The sequence below is a fragment of the Harpegnathos saltator genome, unplaced genomic scaffold (genome assembly GCF_003227715.2).
Source record: "Harpegnathos saltator strain DR-91 unplaced genomic scaffold, Hsal_v8.6 scaffold289, whole genome shotgun sequence".
NCBI classification, from domain to species: Eukaryota; Metazoa; Arthropoda; class Insecta; order Hymenoptera; family Formicidae; genus Harpegnathos; species Harpegnathos saltator.
The window spans coordinates 609,279-631,478 of record NW_020230082.1 but is presented as its reverse complement, the minus strand read 5'-3'; the positions used below and the strand labels follow the sequence as shown (position 1 = coordinate 631,478).

Here is a 22,200-nt window from a genome sequence, read left to right as displayed (position 1 = left end):
TCAACTCCATAGGTTTAATTCTTGAAATGGACGACCACAACGATCTACAATCAATTGCCCAATATCTCCGAGCCATAATTAATATTGCCTTAAGAACCCAACTATCACTCCCAGATCCATCGCTCCCATTTATTCCTCCTTACATCCTTCCATAACCCTTAATTCTTCTTCCCCTCCATCCTCTCCCACATGTTTACCCACTTCCTCCTTGTTATATTCCCCCTCTCTCTCTCTCTCCCCTCCCCCTCTCCCTCTCTCTCCGTCTTCCCCCTGCCTCCCCTCTCTCTCTCTCAACTTTTCACTCCCCTCAGCTCACCGGACCACTCTCGTCTCCCCTCACCAGACTTCTCCATATTCGTTTTCCTTCTCCTTTCTCCCTCGTCAATATTTCCCACACATACGCACACATATACATATTCACATATCGCTTTAGTGTAAAGTTATATATCGCGTCTAAAACTTTGTATACTTATTTACTTTCCGCTTGTTACCCTATTTTTAATAAATTTTGTTAATAACCCATTTCTTCATAATTAATTTCCAAATCATCCTTCTACCCTACCTTCCAACAATCGGCTCATGGTCTTGTGCTCGGTAAAGTAATTCGTTTTCCTGACCGAAAATACGGACCACTCGTCTACGTCAGCGAGCGAGTAAAGCAACCCGTTGGATTTCTGACCTGCTCCCTGGCACGCGTGTACGATCGAGGTTCGCCCTTTTCCGCGAACGGATAAGTTGCACTCCTCCTCCAGGATGTAACATAACAGTAACTTATCACATTACCGAGGGGATAAGAAAGTGATTGTGCCATTATAAGCAAGAGAGTGTTCATATATTTTTCACGCCGATTGAATAACTCATGCTTTTATACTGCGGTCTATAATTGCGGTGCATGCTGCTCTAAATTGCGAAGTCGTAATGTATAATGGCCGAAGGAATTACGCGTGCCCGAGAAATTTACATGTTTCCTCTTATGCGGTGTGCCTCAGAGTTGTAAATTAAACATGCGTTCATTGCGGCATGCATCCGCTGTTTCATCTCTTTTTCTCCCTTTCTTAAAAGCTCTCAAAGAGTGATTCGAGTCGCATGTGATACGTATGTACGTCATTCATAATATCATAGACAGTAAAGGTGCGAACGTTTTTAGCAACTGTTCTCATGGCTGTCATACTAACAATGGAGAAGCTCATCGCATTTTTAAAAGTGGATTTGATGTTTGCCTGTTGTTGGCCGCTACCGCCGACCGCTACGAAATACGAGAGAATACGCAATAAGATATTTCGTTGGTTGTCCGTGTTGCACGGCATGATCATGGTGGTCACGATTATATATACCATTTATATTAACAGTTCGGATGTGTTTCTCATAATGAAATTATGCTGCGAGCTCTGCACTACCTCCGAGGTTCCGTTGCAGATTATGTGCTTTTCAATACAATATAATCGACTACAAGTAAGCAGCCAATGATAAACAGCGTCATTTCGAATATTATATTAATTGGAAAATAATGGAGTTAAGTGATATTTTTTATTTTATATTTTCTCTTTCTTTCTATTTCCAAGACAATGACAACAGATTTGCTTTGTGTCCCGTTATTGTCGAATCTCTCAGTTATAACAACTTATCTATAAGAAAATCCATAATAATATTCCTGTCTAATTTCGACGAATCTGAAATATATTGAACTTTAGACTAAAATCAGGCAAATATCTTATATTTTAAATAAAAAGGTAAAAAGAGATGCCAAGTACGCGCGCAACATGTATTATTTAGAAATGTCAAAATCAAATTATTTTTTCTTCAAGATGTGTTATTTTTAGAAATGTCAAAATCAAATTATTTTTTCTTCAAGATATATATGTACGTAACATAAGCTTTTACAAATAAAACTTATAACTATAATAAAACTCTACAAAAAACACTGTTTTACTGTACATAAGTTTTTACAAGTAAAACTCATTTAACTACAAAAAAGATGAGAGAGAGATATACAGGGTGTTTGAAAGCTTATCATGCAGACGAAAGTTGGAGATAGATTGGGTGTAGCCGAGAAGAAAAGTCATGTACCATAATGTCAAATTGGCAATAGTTATCAAGTTATTAATTGAAAGATGTGAGCCAATGAGCGCGTAGAGAGCGCTGGGCGGCCGCCTCTTGTCGCTTGCGCTCGCTCGCTCGTCGTTCGTGCTTGCTTGCTCCTCGTCGCGCGCGCTCGCCTCTTGTCGCTTATGGTTGCCCCTCGCTGCGCGCGCTCGCCTATCGACGCTCGTTGACTCCGCCTATACCAAATGTCTACATGCTTACCGCGGCCGCCCAGCGTTCTCTACGCGCTCATTGGCTCACATGTTTCAATTAATAACTCGATAACTATTGCCAATTTGACATTATGGTACATGATTTTTCTTCTCGGCTACACCCAATCTATCTCCAACTTTCGTCTACATGATAAGCTTTCAAACACCCTGTATATATATATATATATATATATATACATATATATATATCAAGAATATAAAACTTACCTTTTTAAACAAATAAGTAAAAAAAGGCGCCAAGTACACGCATAACACGTATTATGTTATTTTTAGAAATCTCAAACTCAAATTATTTTTTCTTTTGAGATATGTATATATGTAATATAAGTTTTTACAAGTAAAACTTATAACATAATATTAACCAGTTCACTGGTAATGGCCCATATATGTCTAAAAAAAGCAGTGACATTTCTGGTAATGGCCCATATACGAGTATTTCCATTTTGAATAATTCTGCCAATTTTCAACGGATTTGCATACAACTCAGTATTCCCACGATTTTTGGGTCACTAACTAATTTAAAGTCAAATTTGAGAAATTCAAAATGGCGACTTCAAATGGCTAACTTTGATATAATATTATGGATGTGTATCAAACTTGGTATATGTATGTTTTATCGATCACAGATAATAAATACAGAGTCGAAATTAAAAAATTCAAAATGGCGGATCCAATATGGCAGACCAATATTTTTACTTCTAGTGATTAACGGTATTTCATTATACAGGATGTCCCAAAACCCATAACTATCCTTTTGGGAGTTGGTAGGGGATGGAATTTGTAACCGAAAGTTCCTGTTTCACTTTACGATCAGATAATTAGTTAACGAGTTATTAACTAATTAATTGGACCAATGAGAGCGTTCGGCGCTGGGCGTGCAGTGCCATAGGATGCTCGGAGGTCTTCGGGAATCGAAAATTGGGAACAAATGAGGAATTTTATGGGTGGATGGCTAGATGGATAGTTGAAGGATTGTGTGAGTCGGTATGTCTGTGTGTGTGCGTGTGTACTTGTGCGTGGCGTATGCGCGCGCGCATGTGTGTGAATTTTTATACACACTTTTTCACAATGCAATGAGAACATGTGTACGAAAAATGAATCATATTTTATTCCTTTCTCTCATTTACAAGCAAGGAACTGTTCCTTCGTATCTCCCTTGTTTACAAATTCGCACACCTTTGTTTTCATTTTGTGCTCATTTAGCTATTTCTTTCTCTCAATTTCAAATTTTTTATTTCCACGTAGTGAAAACCAAAACAATATGAAAAAGAAATAAACAATATCAAAATAATGAGAGCAAAGAGATTTTCATAATAAACGAAGTTATTCCTCGTAAGTTCGTGAGACAATTAAGTTCATTTATTACACGATAACGTACATACACCGTCGAAGAATACACGGACATGCACCTCATTTACGGAGAGTGCAGGTGCAACTCAAGGGCTGCAGCGCGGCTATATGCTGAACGATTTCCAAATCGTCAGCATCAGTACGCAAGATGTTCCGGCAGTTGGATCATCGCTTACGTATGGAAAATTGCCTTACACCGTGTGGTCGTGGAGGATGTTCTCGTGAAGATCCCCCCCAGAGATCCTGCAATGGAAGAGGATATTTTGGCACGGATGAAGGAGAATCCGATGGCGAGTTGTCGGCAACTTGCAAGAGTTACTGGCTATTCAAAGTCATCGATTAATCGAGTTTTATTATCAACCCTCCTATCATCCATTTTACTCCAGTGCAAAAGCTCCATGCAGGAAATCTAAAACTGCATATGCAGTTCTGTGAGCAATTCCTCCGTCTTAATGGCCGACGCGAAAACTTCCTGACCCATATTTTGTAAACAGATAAATGTCTGTTCACAAAAGAAGGGATATTCAACCAGCATAATTATTATGCTGAAAAAAATCTTTTTGTAACACGGAACAGGGCTTTTCAGTAGCGATGGAAGGTGAACGTGTGGAGAGGCATCGCTGGAGACCGCGTGTTCCCTTATCAGCTGCCCGATGTTTCCAATGTATTATTATTTTTAGAATAATAAATTATGTTTTTCACTTTTTATTTGGTTTTCAGGGTCATCAGTATGCAACATTATTAGAGGAAATTCTTCCAGAACTTCTGGAAGAAGTCCCTCTTGCAGAGAGACTATTGTGGTACGTGCAAGATAGAGCACCTCCCCACATTTTACTTAGTGCACAAGCCAATCTCAACGATCAATTTCCTCGATATTGATTTGGTATTTATGGACTATATCGTTAGGCACCTCGGTAACTGTTTAAATTTGAATAACTATTATTATTATTTTTTAATTGAACAAATTGAATTTTTTAGGTCTCCTGATTTGACCCCAATAGATTTTCCTTTAGAGTTACATTAAAGACCAGATGTACGCCGATCCACCGGAGAATCCGGAAGACTTGGTGGCGCGTTTACACGCAGCGATCGCCATGATCACCCCAGAGATGTTGCAGCGTATCCGCGTGGGGGTTCTTTGGGTCCACGCCTGCATCGTCAATGAGGGAGGATATTTCAAGCCAGCGCTTCAATAAAAACAGCCCCTTTCAAAGCTTCTTGTTTGTAAATAAAAGAATGAAACAAAAAATGATTCATTCTTCGTACATATGTTTTCATTGCATTGTGTAAAAGTGTGTACAAAAATTCGCATACACACACACACACACACACACACACCAATTCACACAATCCCCCAACTACCCACCCAGCCATCCATCTATAAAATTCCTCATTTATTTCCAATTTCCCATTTCCGACGACCTCCGAATACGTCACTGCACTGCATACCCAGCTGCCGAGCGCTCTCATTGGTCAAATTAATTAGTTAATAACTCGTTAACTAATTGTCTGATCATAAAGTGAAAGAGGAACTTTCGGTTACAAATTCCACCCGTTACCAGCCCCCGAAAGGGTAATCATGAGTTTTGGGACACTCTGTATATACTTTTCCCTCCATATTAGCTGGTGAAATATCACGACCCCAGAGTGCGCCACGTGGAGGCTATGGTAGGATTTTACATTCTATTTTTCTATTTCTTTTTATTTTCTTAATTTTAATTCTTTTGTTTTTTTATTTTTTGTTTTTTTACTTTTTTATTTCTTATAGCCGTACGGAACAGATATCATATCAATCTTAAGTGCATAGTCAAAATAAAATAAAGTTTGAATGTTTTGCACTAATCTGTTATCTGCGACCAAAAAATCATATTGAGTATAATACATTTTCATAACAGAATATCAAAGTTAGCCACTTAAAACCTCCATGCTGGATCCGCCATTTTAATTTTTTAAATTTCGACTCTGTATTTATTTATGATCGATAAAACATACATATACCGAGTTTGATATATATCCATATCATATCAAAGTTAACAATTTGAAGTCGCCATATTGGATCTGCCATTTTGAATTTTAAAGTTTTGACTCCGGATTCATAATCAGCGACTCAAAAAACTTTTTATAAATAAGCTTACATATAAAATACGATATTATTCGCTCTTACCAGTTTTGGCACAAAACGTTGATTTGAACTCACCAGTGAACTGGTTAAAACTCTACACAAAACACTGTACACAAGAAGTAATATATTAAAACAGTAGTACTAACGGAGGAACCTAACATATATAGTCTGTTTGACAAGAGCGTATACGCCGAAACTTTTTTCTGGAAAACATTAAAGGGGGGATTTGAACGTGAGCAGGTAGCGGGACTCTTCTCTCAAGATGTTTTATATAGAAAGCCTTAGTCGTTCGTCCTTGGTTACAGAAGGACATATTTCATCATGAGAGCCGCATACGCATCACGTTACGAAGCCGTGTTTCTGTGTTTACATTCGAGTCTATTGGCGTGGGTAGACCAGGCATGATTGATAGAAAAATTTGCCCAAAAAGAAGCTTGGTCCGAAAAAATTACATTGTCCTAATAGCGGTTTAAATTTTCTTTCGCTTAAGCAAGTTTTTTTTCGACGTATTTTTCGAACAGTACCGGTTTTTTTATTGTGCTTCGAAATCTCACTTCGTGAGCTAGTAAACATTTTCTTATAGTGTCACATGATATATTTAAACCCTTTTCATGCAAAATCGTTTGTCCGCCACGCAATGATAAACGAGGATTCTTCTCAAACACCCGTAAAATCATTCTGTCCGACGCCACCTAAGGTCAAACTCATAATGCCAGTAAATAGATTTTTTAAAACCCTACAATTTTTATTTGAAACATTTTTTTCTAAAATGCTTAGTTTTTGTGATATTTCACAGTCCCGGTACTTTTTATATACCCTGTATATACACTTACTCCAAAAAAAAGTGGTACACTTAAAATGTGTGAAAAATTTACCAAACTTCAAATGATCATAATTTGGTAAATAATAAAGATAGAAAGGTCTTTGAAAAATGAAAATAAAGTTTGGAATCGCTAATTAAAGAATCGATTTATTTTAATATAGCGAGAAAAATTTATTAAAAATGGCGGATGACAAAGCGAGAACATGCGAAATTGAAAAATATTTGTCCCAGTTTGCCACGGCACATGGCGAGAGTCACGTGTCATAACGCAATCGGATAAAAAGCATGTGATAGTATAAAATCTCCTCTTTAAAATGCTTTTTAATCGTTTTGATACGATGATTTGTTGCCGAATAATTCGCATTTAAAGTAAAACACTGCTTTTTCTTCAAATGTGAATAATTCGGCGAAAAATCATTATATCCGCACGATTAAAAAAGCATTTTAAAGAGAAGACTCTGTACTATCACATGCTTTTTATCCGATTGAGTCGCGAGACTTAACTTTCGATTTGTGCCGTCGCAAACGCGGACCATTATTTTCCAATTGTGCTTGCTTTCGCTTCATCAACCGCCATTTTGAAGAAAGTTATCGGACATAAAACAATTTGATTAAGAATTATTTTTTTACAATCGGTCAATGATGTGTTAAATTTGTATTATATTATCCAAACACAGTACATTTAATTATTTATTCATCCAAATTCGTATTCTACGAACATGTTTTTGCTTAATCGACGATCACGATTCAATTGCAGTATGTGATTTATGAATTAGAGAATTATTGCAAACGGGCAAAACCAGAAGAAAAAGCGGTCTTTCATCATTATATCGATAGCTGCAAATTGATTTATGTGGGCTCGATGTGTGCTTTCACTATTACCGGTCTGCTAATTATCATCAGCCCTCTCGTGGAACCTCATCCGTTCCCCATCGACATCGAGTACCCATTTGACGTCGATTATCAACCTATGAAGACGATCATTTATTTACATCACATATTACTCTTATATCAAAGTTACGCGCAAGTATGCTCTAACATCTTCGTTGCTCTTCTCTTATGGTTTATCTCAGCAAGGTGTGACATACTGTCCGGACGATTTCGAGCAGTAACGAAATTCGAAGAATTGCGCGCGTGCCTAATAGAGCATCAAGAGTTGTTAAGGTGAGTAACCAGAGAGAGAGAGAGAGACAGAGAGAGAGAGAGAGAGAGAGAGAGAGAGAGAGAGAGAGAGAAAGTCTATTAATGGATGAATCGTTGGAGCAGTCCACGATATCGCACAATGCGATAATTAAGAAACTCCTTATCAAAGATTTAATCAGCTTCATTCTCTTGTTCCTCTTATTTCTTTAAATATCAATAATTAATCAACGTCATATACTTAAAGTGCATTAATATCATAAATCTTGTACAGATAGATAGATAAACGTTTATTGTTTCTCCATTTCGGGGTTGTAATTTCTATTATAACAATTCTAAATAATTTCTTACATACTACCAACGCCATACTATTATCGCTTTTCCCTAACCACATATATATACACACACACGCGCGCGGGCGCGCGCACGCATGCACACACGCACGCACGTACACGCATCCTCCTCTTCCGATTTTTTATAACACTAACTTATTCCTAACTTAAAACTTAGAACTCTGCCCTCTTTATCCTACTTTCCTCTACTCTTTCTTTCTTCGGTCCCTCCTTCTTCTTCTGCCTTTCTACTTTACCTTTTATCCATATGCCTACTAAATGATGGTCTGAGTCGACTTCCTCTCCTACTTCCATTCTTTCTATCTCCTCTATTACCTCCCCGTTTCCTAATATATAATCTATTACCGTCTTTCTCCTCCCCTCCCACATGTAAATAAAACCTCCTTTCTCATCCCCCCTCCATTTAAAATCCTCCATTTAAAATCATCCACCTTTCCTCTATTATCTGCATCAATCATCTTCCCTCTCTGTTTATCTTTCTGTATTTCGATATTTTCTTCCTTTTTCCTCTTTCCAGTCTTTGTTTTCCCACCATCCTCACTCCCCCCGTTCTCGCTTTGAAGTCCCCCCCTCCTATAATCGTCCTCCTATCCTCCTCTCTTTCTTCCATCCATTTTTTTTTACACTTTCCATTTTCCTCCAGATCCCCATTCACATATATCCCTATTATCCTCTATTTCTTCTTCCCTATTCTTATTATCCCCTTTATTTTTCTTTCCTGCTCTTCCACCTCCTCCTCCTCCTTTTCTACCTCCTCTATCTCACCTTCTTTATCTCCATCAACATACCTCCCCTTTTTACTTCTTTTTGTAGCAAGCTTCCATTTAAATTCTTTTGGCAGTCTCTCCCTCCACCTTTCTCATCCCTTTGCGTCCATCCATATTTCCGGTAGTATGACTATATCCAACTCTATTAATCTTCTTCAGAACTCCTTATGCTTATTTTCTATCCCTGCCACATTTTAGAACATCACCTTTCACATATTTTCTCTGCTAGCGGATATCTTTTTAATAAAAGATATACAATAATGAAGAGGAAAAGGGAAAGTAATCAAGGATATGGGAATAGCGGAAGTAAAAGAAGTAAAAAGATAGGAGGTAGAAAAGAGATAGAAAGAGAATGATGATAAGGATGGATAGAATAGAAGGGAGATGATGAAGAGAAAAAGCTTAATAAGTTCTTGTGTTTCCCGTGCTTTTCGTACTTCCCCTCTTCTCTCTATCTATAATTACCTCTACACCTTCTTCCACCACTAATTTTTTATTTCGTTTTTCATTTTCGTTTCGCCATTTTCCGCTCTTCCTCCTGTCCTGCTGTATGTTCTTTTTTCGCTAACTTCCTTCTGCCTAGTTGCAAAACACTAGACCCCTAGTTATTCACTAGCCTCTTCTTCTATGACTTCTGTCTAGTTCTCTCTTTCTTAACGCTCTTTTCCCCTATTTTACCCCTCTATTTTACCCTAGTTTTCTCCTCTCTTATATTTCATACTCTTTGATCTTTCTACCCGTCCTGTCCTTCCCTCTATCCTAACTTCTTTTACCTCTTACTCTTTTCACTCCAAATCCTTCTCTCTTCTACTTTTCCCAGCTTCACTCACACTCCTTCGCTCACTCTATCTCTCTTTCCACTCACTGTACTCCTCTCGCTTTCTTTACTTCTTTCCCTTTCTCTCTTTTAGATACTCATCCACACACTCTTTATATCCCCACGCTCGCACATTCATTCCGGAAACGGAAGACTCATAAATTTTGTATAGATTATTGAGATATTCTTCAGTTTTCTCACTGATACTTAAAATAAAAACAATTTTTTTGTTATTTTTATTTCAATAATGGCTTCACGGCGTTCTGATTGAAAAAAAATTTTTTTATTATTTTCAGATATGGAAGAAAAGTGACTCTCTCCATTCGTTACGTAGTATTAGCATCGTTAGCTATTAGTACGATAGTGATCATTTTTACCGGCTGCACCTTCCTCAGCGTGAGTATAATCTTAATTATAGCAAAATAGTATAAATACAAAAGAATATTACTTAACAGAAATATACATTTTTAAAATTTTTGTTTCACTAAATATCAAAAATAAAATTCTCGCAATTTTTCTTTCACATAAGTTTCGTTCATTTCAATCGCATTGTTTCATCAGAAAATCATTTTCATATGTATCATGTAGATTGATATCGAGATCAACAACACTATGTCGTTCGGTAAAACATAATGTGTCACAGATTTAAATTGTCAATTGCCAATTTCTTTTTTTATAGCGACAACCAATATCGGTAAAGTCGACGTTCTTAATCTTTTTCATTGCGTCCCTCGCAAAAGTATATCTGTGCGCGTGGCCAGCTGATCACTTATTAAGCGCAGTAAGTTATGTTTGTGTAACAAATGTATTGGGTGAGTGCAAAAGTTCGTGCGGAGTTTGTGAGTAAAAGTCACACAGTGATTAGGCAAACAAAAATCTTTATTCAATCAATGATATATTCTCCATCGTTTTCTATAATCTTTTCCCAACGTTCTGGCAGCATACGGATGCCTCGATCATAAAAACTGTGCGGTTTAGATTCGAAGAACGAAGAGACGCCGTTTTTTAAGGCCTCCAAAGAGTCAAAGTTTTTTCCATTTAAATAATTTTGCAATGACCGGAACAAGTGATAGTCAGATGGTGCGATATCAGGAGAATACGGTGGATGCGTTAAGACATCCCATTTCAGACTCTTCAGTTTGCGCAGCGTCTTTTTCGAAACGTGTGGTCTGGCGTTGTCGTGATGAAAGACGACTCCCTTGCGATTTGACAAAATCGTATGTTTCTCTTTTATTTCTCGATTCAGATTGGTTAATTGGCGACAGTACTTGTCCGAATCAATCGTTTCGCCAGCGGGGAGAAGCTCGAAATAGATTATGCCCTTGCAATCCCACCAAACAGAGAGCATCACCTTCATCGGGTGCAAACTGGCCTTTGGCATTGCGTCACCATGCTCACCTGATTGTTTCCATGTCCATTTGCGCTGAACATTGTTGTAGAGGACCCATTTCTCATCGCCCGTCACTAGTCGATTCAAAAACTACTCGTTATTGAGCCGCCCGAGTAAAGAAACGGCTGCAGAAATTCGCTTGATTTTGTTCTTCTCGGTCAGCAAATGGGGTACCCATATATCGAGCTTCAAATCGAATCCCATCTTTTTTAAACGCCGAAAAGCGGTTGATCGGTCAACGTTTAGTGCTGTAGCAACTTCTTCTGTTGAAATTCGCGGATTATTGAGCACTAAAGTACGCAAAACATCGTCATCAATGTCAAAAGGTCGACCAGAGCGTGGCTCGTCTTCAAGGTTAAATTCTCCGCGCCGAAATTTAGCAAACCATTTTTCCACAGTTCGTTTAGCTGGTGCTTCATCCTGATAAACATCCTGAATGTTTTTTACGGCTGCGGCAACGTTTATTCCCTTCCGAAACTCGTAAAGCATAACATGCCGTAAATGCACCTTATCGATACTCATTTTTAAAGTGATATTTCTCGAAGCAGTTTGTATGAAAACAAATGATTTTTTTTTTAATAACAGCTGAAGACGTCACCTTTCCAACGTTATATAATATGTAGATGGAAGTATTAATGACAACACTTTACGACGCTTATAACTCCATCTATTGAAACTCCGCACGAACTTTTGCACTCACCCAATAATAAACGCGAACGAAATAGAAGAACACTTAAGACAACATAAAAATTGACATTCTAGAGCACCAATATTGCGCACGCTGCATATGACTCGATGTGGTACAACAGGGAGGTCGGTTTGCAGAAAATTTTCTTACACGCTGTGTTGCGCAGCCAGTATCCAATAGCTGTAAATGTACCCTGCATGCTTCCGACAGTTTCGTTAAATTATTATGCCTCTGTGAGCCATTAATTTTATCATTAATTTTTTTAACTTATCAATCAAATTATTTTCGCAATTTATTTTGCTTTAAAAAACTAAACCTAAAATATACACTTAAAATAATGTGTTGTTTTAAAAAACTAAACATAAAATATACATTTAAAATAATGTGTTTAATAGTTTGGCACAAGTATCTTTGTTGATTTTCTGTTTGCAAATATGTATTACGGATAAATTATTAAATTAACCCTTTGCCCTCGGAGCCATCTCGCGCGTCACCTACTGCGACGGTAATTTCGATAATAATAATAGGCGTCGAAGAATTCCACCAGTAGCGAAACGCTCGAGCCATCAATCCGATCCAATTCGCTAATCACCAAATTCTACCCATTGTTGGGCGCCAAATACGAAAACGGCCGTATCAACGACCGAAGATCGGAAACTTCCATCGCTAAACATAAAATTCTCAGATCGACTCGCAGCCTCCGCCCCGTGCGGACACGACGTATTTTAAGTCGGAAATGAGCGTGAGCTAAGAGGCTTCATCGAAGGTGCCTCGGATAAAGAAATAAATTGACTCTACTCGTGTGGCTTGGAACAACACACACATAATATTTGAGATTCGTCTTATAAATTTTACGTCGCTCGCTCGCGTGGTGTCGACTCAACCCGCCCAACGGGTGCCGCGCAACGCTTCGCCAAATTTAACATAAAAAAATCCCACTATCCACATGGCGCGGACACCTTGTCCGAAGGCGGTCTTACGCTAATATAAATTTTCTGCTAATCGCAAATCGCTCGCCAAAGGTTGGACCTCAGCCGCAACAATCGTTTGGACAGCGAACAGTCTTCCACAACGTAATGCAATCTTAGTCGGTTTCTATTCACGTAGCACACACGCATGGCACGCGTGGTAGGCTCGTGCCCGTGCGTGCATCGCAGCACGCGTTCTTATGCGACGCGAGACTCTAAATACTCAAAATGGCGTCTGTCTCGCGCCGGGTCCGCCCACAACGGAGTCGCGCCGCCAAAATATATTATTACTAGGGCCGGAGCACGGTCCTCCGTCAACACACAAAGTCGGTAACGAATCGTTACTCGACTTTGTGTGTATCAAAAATTTACGCTTGCATAAGCTTGTCATATATAATCACTAATAAAGTCTTTATGTCCCTTGAAAGGGGATACCTGAGTAGTTTGCTAGACTTACGATGTCCCCTCAGAGGGCACATCCGAGTGCAAAGGGTTAAATTAAGTTATTTTTAATATGATTTTTAATAATGATAATAAATATCGGAATATTAGATCTAGTAGTTAATTTTTTCCGATGATATTTATATTGGGTTGGGGAAAAAGTTTCTTCGTATTCTCCCAGTAGATGGCTTTAGGATCATATAACTGTGGTAATATTAATCAGATCTGGCAATACTTGTCTGCATTTGAAAGGTAACATATCATAGAAAAATTAAAGAAAAAATTATGATATTTATTTACTCAGGCAAAAGTTATTATAAGTTATTATAGTCTTGAAAATGAATGAAAGTGAAGAAATTCGATATATTTTGAAATTTTATTATAAAAAAGAGAAGAATGCGACTCAGGCTACTAAAAGAATTTTTGGTATTTATGTACATGATGCTGTATCAGTACGTGTGGCACAAAGCTGGTTCAAGCGTTTTCAATCTGAAAATTTTGATGTCCAAGATGCACCTCGCTTTGGTCGATTAATCACTGGAAAAGTCGATAAAATCATGGAAAAAATTTAGCAAGACCGGCACATCAGCAGTCATGATATCAGTAAGGAACTAAACATCGACCAAAAAACAGTTTTAAATCATTTGGAAAAGGCTGAATACAAAAAAACTCGATGTTTGAGTGCCACATGATTTAATAGTGAAAAATTTAATGGATCGAATTTCCGCGAATCGTTGCTAAAACGGGACGAAATCGAACTATTTTTGAAACGGTTCATTACGGGCGATGAAAAATGGATCACATACGACAATAATGTAAGAAAGAGATCGTGGTCGAAGCAAGGTGAAGCTCCGTAAACGGTGGCAAATTCAGGATTGACGCCAAGAAAAGTGAAGCTATGTGTGTCGTGAGATTGGAAAAGAATCGTTCACTAGGAGCTGCTGCCGCCCGGTCAAACGATTGATTCTAATCTTTACTGTCAACATTTAGAAAGATTACGCCAAGCAATCGAGAGAAAGCAATCAAAATTCATCAACAGGAAAGGCGTCATCTTCCATCACGACAACACCAGATCCCACACATCTTTGGTAACCCGTCAAAAATTGAGAGTTTGGCTGGGAAGTTTTAATGCATCCACCGTATAATCCTGACCTTGCACCATCAGACTACCATTTGTTTCGGTCTCTACGGAACTCTCTTAATGAAGTTGACTTCAAAAGAGGTCTGTGAAAATTACTTGTCGCAGTTTTTCACCCAGAAATCACAGAAGTTTTGTAGTGATAAGATTACGATTTTATCTCAAAAAAGGCAAAAGATGGTCGAACAAAACGACACATATTTAGTTTAATAAACTTCATTTATAAAATGAAAAAAACTTGTTTCACTTTTGCACTAAAATACGAAAAAACTTTTTCCCCAACTCAATATAACTTTGAAATTGAAATATTCTCCCGCTTTTTTGCGGTTTTAAAATGTCGACGTTTAACTTTTCGAAATTACATATGATTTGATGTTTGATGCACATAACCTCAAATAATCAGTAATATTCATGATGGCTATCAACAAGGAGCATATTCAATATGCGATACATTTCGTATTTCATTTAAACAAAGAGACTTTTGAAACAGCCAAAATTATTTCTGCTGCTTATAGTGAAAATGCTGTGACTGATCGCACGTACTGAAACTAGTTTCAACTGGTTTTTGAAGTGGTGATTTTGATCTTCACGACCAACTACGCTCCAGTCAGTCAAAGAAATTTAAAGACTAGTAGTTGCAAAATTTACTGAATTAAAATATGGTACAAATACAACAAGAACTTGTGGAAAAGTTGGAAGTAAGCCAGAAAGTTATTTGCGATAGTTTACATCGTATACGAAAAACAAGAAAAAAGGGAAGTGAGCTCCACACAAGCAAACCATTAACAAAAATCGCCGATTGACCACATACGTTGTCTTGCTCACCAGACAACAACAACAAATTTTTCATTTAAAATTATGACTGGTGATGAAAAATTGATTATGCATGAAAATCTTAAACGCAAAAATCATGGGTAGATCTTGGTCAACCGACAACATCGACAACAAAAGCCAAACGTTTCGCATAAAAGTTCTTCTCTGTATATGGTGGGACCAGAAGAGTGTGTTGTATCATTAGATCTTAGAACCAATAAGACTATTAAAGCATAGATTTACCAAGAGCAATTGTTTAAGTGATGCAATTGAGAAAAAGGCATTTATTGGACAAGACAGTCATAAAGTCATCCTGATACACAACAATACTGAACCGCATACAGCGGAAGCCGCAAAGGAAACCATCTTAAACTTGGATTGGGAAATTCTTCCACGCGCGGCATATTCTTCAGACTTGGTTTCATCCAATTTTCACTTGTTTCAGTCGAAACGCCCTGTCTAATAGACATTTTTCGACAGTTGACGACGTACGAAATTCGATGACTTTATGGCCTCAAAGCCAAGTTTCTATCGTGATAGGATTCGGTAACTGTCCAATAAATGGTTATTGATAACAACGAAGAATATTTCATTGATTAACCTTATTCTATTAACTTTTAAATAAAGATTGAAAATTATCGAAAATCAGAAAAAATTAACTCTATTAGATCTTATATTCAATAAGATATTCTATTAACTTTTAAATAAAGATTGAAAATTGTCGAAAATCGAAAAGAATTAACTCTATTAGATCTTATATTCAATAAGATAAGTTATTTTCTTAGATTTTGTCTATTTATGTTTTATAGAAACAATCTTTAGCATCATATAATTAACATATCACGTAAAATGTAAAAAAAATTTTGTGTATAATGTTCAAAATTATTTTTAGTACGTCTTAACTGCTTTTTCCTATCTGACCACTTTCCGAGTCTTATTTGAGGATGACGACAATTAGTCTGAAGCACGTTTCTTGTTCATGTCGGACTAGAATTTTCTATATCTGTGGAATACATATAGAAAGAAAATGCATCTTGAGTAGGGCAACTGTCTACTGTTTTTGCAGATATGAGATAACTAATTTCAGTCTTAATGTTCTGTTGTCGATGCCTAACATTTCTAGTTTCGGAACAAATTTCTAACGTTTACGCTGAGGCAAAACTTAATAAATTATATATTTTCCATCTTATATTAATTGCTTGTACTTTTTCTATAATTATAATAACATTTTATAGATTTAGAATGATAGTTGATATTTCTCAAGGCTTACATGTTTTAATATGATTTAAGCACACAAATTTTTTGGATTTCGACTTTTCAACTTAATTTATATTCCATCTAAACGAGTTTATTAATGTTTTATTATTTATTAATATTTTATTTTATATATTTAATATTTAATTTGGTTTTGTAACGAGCGAGCTAAATGATCGCTCGTTACGCACTCAAGTGCACAGCCGCCAGATGACAGATAGTCAAACCGCCGCACTAGGCACGGCCAGCGTTGCCAGTCATGGCACATTCGTACCACATGTGGCACAATTAAAGGTCAGTGGCACAAATTTAGTGATTTGGTGGTACATTATGCATTTTTTGTGGCACAAAAAAAGAAAAAGTGATATAATTCCATTTTTAAGTGAAAGTTTTAAATCTTTGGATTCTATGACAAACGTATCGCATTTTACAAGCAAGAGTATGTAGATTTAGTATAACCAATAAAGTGGCACTTACATTATCTGGAGTGCGTTCGGAACTTGCACATTACGGATAAAGTAACTAGCATCGGATTAACTAATAAGAATAAAAAGAGCAAATATCTTTTTATCATGATTGGTTAATTCAATTACTCTACATTCAGGGCCGTATTCATAGTCGGATCTTATATTTAAAACCGTCTTGAGTTCACGTTCAGATATTCTGTAGCCAATGAAATGATCTATACAGCATCTGAAGATGAACTTAAGACGATCTTAAATATAAGACCAGATTATGAATACAGCTCTCAAAGTAAAATTTCCGAACCTCTAAAGATACACAAAAAGTGTTAGTTTTTAAGATGCAAATTTAAGATGCAAATATAAGATTAGACAATAAAAATTGTTATAGATTCCTCAGTTCTTATAATATCTTCAAAATATATAAATTTAGCTCGAATGGCACAAAACGCACTAATGTGGCACACTTTTTGGCACAATCGAACACAGTTTTGCTGGCAATGCTGGGTACGGCTCTTGAGAACCGGCAACCCATCGAGCAGGCCCGGCACGAACACGACAGAAGTTGTCAGAATACCTTAAACACCGGAAGCGACGCGCACGCCAGCTTCCGGCCGAAGATAACCGAACGGGCCACCGAAGACGTCCGAAGATGCCTCAGCCAGAGATATCGGCTGATGAGCAGCCCGAGAGACACTCGACCACCGGGCTCCTCAGAGAGAAGACCAAGCAAGAGACAACGATGAGACGCTGCTCAGAATTCTCGCTCACCTACCGCTCCTTATCGCTCCTAACTTACGGGTCGACGAAGACCGCCCCGACCACGGAACTCGTGGTCTTCTGCAGCTTCTTACCGCTCCTAATCTAAGGGTCGGCGAAGACCGCCCCGGCCACTGAACTCGTAGTCACCCACCGCGCCTTACCGCCGAGATAACAACATCCCTTCCCGGCCGTATCTCGCGTGACGAACGCCCGGAAAAAAGAAGCCGAGGGCATCCTCAAGGACATCCGAAACCCTGACCAGGGGCTTATGCACCCGGAGGCCAGCAACTAGGGACCGCCCGTTAGGGCTAGGACCGCCGCGGATGGCCGAAGCTTTCAAGCCCAGAGCCATTGGCGGTACGGACCCCTCGGCAGGCAACTCCAAACATCAGGAGAGGGTTACGGAAGACAAACCGGTCGGACGAACCCCGACCAGCAGATAACTTTTGTAAATAGTGCACATTAGAGTATAGCGGTTCAAAAATAAAAAGCTAGTATTGGGTGAGTGCAAAAGTTCGTGCGGAGTTTGTGAGTAAAAGTCACACAGTGATTAGGCAAACAAAAATCTTTATTCAATCAATGATATATTCTCCATCGTTTTCTATAATCTTTTCCCAACGTTCTGGCAGCATACGGATGCCTCGATCATAAAAACTGCACGGTTTAGATTCGAAGAACGAAGAGACGCCGTTTTTTAAGGCCTCCAAAGAGTCAAAGTTTTTTCCATTTAAATAATTTTGCAATGACCGGAACAAGTGATAGTCAGATGGTGCGATATCAGGAGAATACGGTGGATGCGTTAAGACATCCCATTTCAGGCTCTTCAGTTTGCGCAGCGTCTTTTTCGAAACGTGTGGTCTGGCGTTGTCGTGATGAAAGACGACTCCCTTGCGATTTGACAAAATCGGACGTTTCTCTTTTATTTCTCGATTCAGATTGGTTAATTGGCGACAGTACTTATCCGAATCAATCGTTTCGCCAGCGGGGAGAAGCTCGAAATAGATTATGCCCTTGCAATCCCACCAAACAGAGAGCATCACCTTCATCGGGTGCAAACTGGCCTTTGGCATTGCGTCACCATGCTCACCTGATTGTTTCCATGTCCGTTTGCGCTGAACATTGTTGTAGAGGACCCATTTCTCATCGCCCGTCACTAGTCGATCCAAAAACGACTCGTTATTGAGCCGCCCGAGTAAAGAAACGGCTGCAGAAATTCGCTTGATTTTGTTCTTCTCGGTCAGCAAATGGGGCACCCATATATCGAGCTTCAAATCGAATCCCATCTTTTTTACACGCCGAAAAGCGGTTGATCGGTCAATGTTTAGTTTAGAAGTTGCTGTAGCAACTTCTTCTGTTGAAATTCGCGGATTATTGAGCACTAAAGTACGCAAAACATCGTCATCAATGTCAGAAGGTCGACCAGAGCGTGGCTCGTCTTCAAGGTTAAATTCTCCGCGCCGAAATTTAGCAAACCATTTTTCCACAGTTCGTTTAGCTGGTGCTGATCCTGGCATCCTGATAAACATCCTGAATGTTTTTTACGGCTGTGGCAACGTTTATTCCCTTCCGAAACTCGTAAAGCATAACATGCCGTAAATGCACCTTATCGATACTCATTTTTAAAGTGATATTTCTCGAAGCAGTTTGTATGAAAACAAATGATTTTTTTTTTTAATAACAGCTGAAGACGTCACCTTTCCAACGTTATATAATATGTAGATGGAAGTATTAATGACAACACTTTACGACGCTTATAACTCCATCTATTGAAACTCTGCACGAACTTTTGCACTCACCCAATAATTGGATATCGCATATCTGCTCTTACGCACCTCCCCGCGAATCCTAGCGCCAGCGAACAAGACCGGGCACCGCAATTAGCAGTGGGGTAGGGAACCCCGTTACAGTTTAATATTAAATAAAATATAATATTATTACGGCATTGAAATATTGATTAGACAGAAGACGGATAGCGAGCGCCGGCATGGTCAGCTGTTGCTGGGTTGTTGTTGTTAACAACGAGAGAAAGAAAGTCAGGAGAAGACCTCCGAGTTGTAAAGACGTAACGAGCTCAATTAAACCGTTCTTTTATAAATTGCCTTCTTGTTATTTCCCCGAACGTGCGCGAAGCGTAACATTTGGGGGCTCGTCCGGGAATTTGCTTTCCGAGCCTTACGTGTGAAAAAGAAAAAGAAATTTGTGAATGGCCCAGCGAGTTACAAGGAAGTGGCAACATTTTGACGAAACAGCGGAGATAGAAGCTTGCAAACTCTCAGGGCATGGCTCAGGAAGCGGCCTCGATTCGAGAGTTGATGGATGAGTTACGACAACTCCGAACGGAGAGAGAGCAGTAGCGACGAGAGCTTCAGGAGCTTCGGGGTCGGATGGCCGCAGCCGGGGAATCAGAATAGCTAAGTCGCTTCCAAAACAGTTTTGTTAATGGAAAAAAATTAAAGCCCGACGTTTTTGACGGGATAGTTCCGTTCCGGGAATACACAGGGCAGTTCGAAATGATCGCGCAGACCAATGGGTGGGATAGTTTGACAAAAACGGTACAGTTGGCCGCCCAACTTCGCGGAAAAGCACCGAAGTTACAGTCGCATTGGGAAGGACCTTTCGAAATTGTTAAGAAATTGAGTGATGTAGTCTTTTGTATTCAGAAGTCGAAAAAGCATAGGAAGAAAATAATTCATTCAGATAGGCTGGCTTCTCTTTGTGAACAAACGGTTTGATGTCGATAGAAAATCTGAGCCCGTTAATAAATGTAAGATATTTATTTAAAAGACGAAGATTTATTCTTTTCCATGTTTTTCAGAAACATCGTTTTCTTCTTTGTTGTCTTCACCGTTTTCCAGCTCTTCAGAATTTGTCCGTCAACAATGAATTAAGAAGGCTGCTTCCCCCACGGGCCGTAGCAGGGACTTGGGGTGTTCTTCAAAAGAACGTTGGACTTCCTTCCACGGGAGTTCCCCCTCCCTGTCCGAAGAGGAGCCAAGGAAGAAACGGATGAAGAAGATTTTGGAAAGACGTTGTCTTTCCCGTCCGTTGTACTTATCTCGATGTTTTTTATGTTTTTATACAGTTTGTAAGTTTATAATTACCCACCCTGTATATGTGCGTATATACGCCTCGAAAATAATTCATGAATATGAAAATAATAGAAGAAAATTCATGAAAATTTGGAAATTTTCACGATTATTCGTGCCTTTTAGTCGCCATCTTGGATCCGCCATTTTGAAATTCTAGAGAAATATTAGAATATGAATTAGTTGTCAGCAAATATCCTAAAATCAGTACCCTGGATACTAAATTGATGCTAAATACTAGGATTTTGCGAAGTTATTTTAAAAATACATTATTTTTTAACTTTTTTTCTCTCAAACCGCCATTTTGAGGCAGCCATATTGAATTCACATTCTCACCAATGCATATCTTGAAAGTTCAACATTTTTGAGGCAAGATGTGACACTTGTATCTGTATCAAAGTAACATTTTTTATACTAAATCAAGCTTATAAAAAATAAAATTGTCGACTTTTCACGACTTTTTTCCGAAAATTCCGCCATATTGGATTTTATTGTGAATCTAAACGAATTCTGATGCCGGAATCTTGTAGAACGACCCCGAAAACATAAGGAAATGCTATTCCAACCTTATATAATATGTTTCTCTACATAAGATACAGTTGCAAAGTAAGGCTAATATTTTGGGCGTTAATGGGTTAATGTAAAACCAAAATTTTAACCAATGTGCATAAGACGCTCCATCGGTAATTAAAATTGCATATATTTGTGTTTGCAATATTTGTCAACTACGTTTTCTTATCTGATAACTTTTCGAGCGGTATTTGCTGAGGATGGTCTGCAAATATGATCGGTTTTAAATAGATGTTACACCCACACAAGACTAGTTGTAGATCAATGTGCGTTACAAGCACTCCGATTATATCTGTAACGTCTAAACGTAAATATAGACGTTGACAATAAAATGAACTTTTACGATTATTGGGATTACGATGTTATCTTTTTTTGGTTCTTTATTGTATTAATTAAGTTTATGACCAAGTGTGCAAAATAGATTCTTCCTATCTTTTCGTACTAATAGTAAAAAAATTGAGAGGATATATGAATAATCATAAATATTAATTTGGATTTAATATATTTATGTCTAATGAAATAATATATTTTTTTCTACATTATTACATATAAAACTTCCTTTATCGAAAAATGTTTTGATTATGAAAAATTCAACGAATATTTGAAAGCGTTAAATCGATGTTACTTTCAAGAAAAAGACATTATGACATTGGTTTGATGCTAAACATTCTGCGAAGGAAACTTAACGACTTCGCTCATTAATAAAGTTGGCGCACGCTTCGATTCTCACGTTCGTTAATAGTAATCGTTTCATTAAGTGATACATTTGCGATGGTCTAATCGCTCGATGTAATCTACAAATGTAATATATGGACAATTGGCTTGTCGTCGGTGAATATGAGAAAATCCTACATTCGCGCATTATCTCACATATATTTTCCAGTCACTGCATGCGTAAGTTACTTCAATGAGCTGTAAAAGTAGTCCGACAGAGCTTGAATC

The 22,200-nt window shown here is 38.1% G+C and overlaps 1 protein-coding gene across 1 annotated transcript; it reads left to right on the top strand.

The window, feature by feature from the left end:
• The first annotated feature begins 1,073 nt into the window (after positions 1 to 1,073).
• LOC105190676 (uncharacterized) lies at positions 1,074 to 16,302 on the top strand. Its single transcript, XM_019844856.2, has 6 exons — positions 1,074 to 1,452; positions 7,368 to 7,774; positions 9,984 to 10,083; positions 10,367 to 10,468; positions 11,840 to 11,998; positions 16,018 to 16,302. The coding sequence occupies exons 1-6, from the start codon at positions 1,159 to 1,161 to the stop codon at positions 16,081 to 16,083; spliced, it is 1,128 nt and encodes a 375-aa protein (XP_019700415.1). The 5' UTR covers positions 1,074 to 1,158; the 3' UTR covers positions 16,084 to 16,302.
• The last annotated feature ends 5,898 nt before the right edge of the window (positions 16,303 to 22,200 follow it).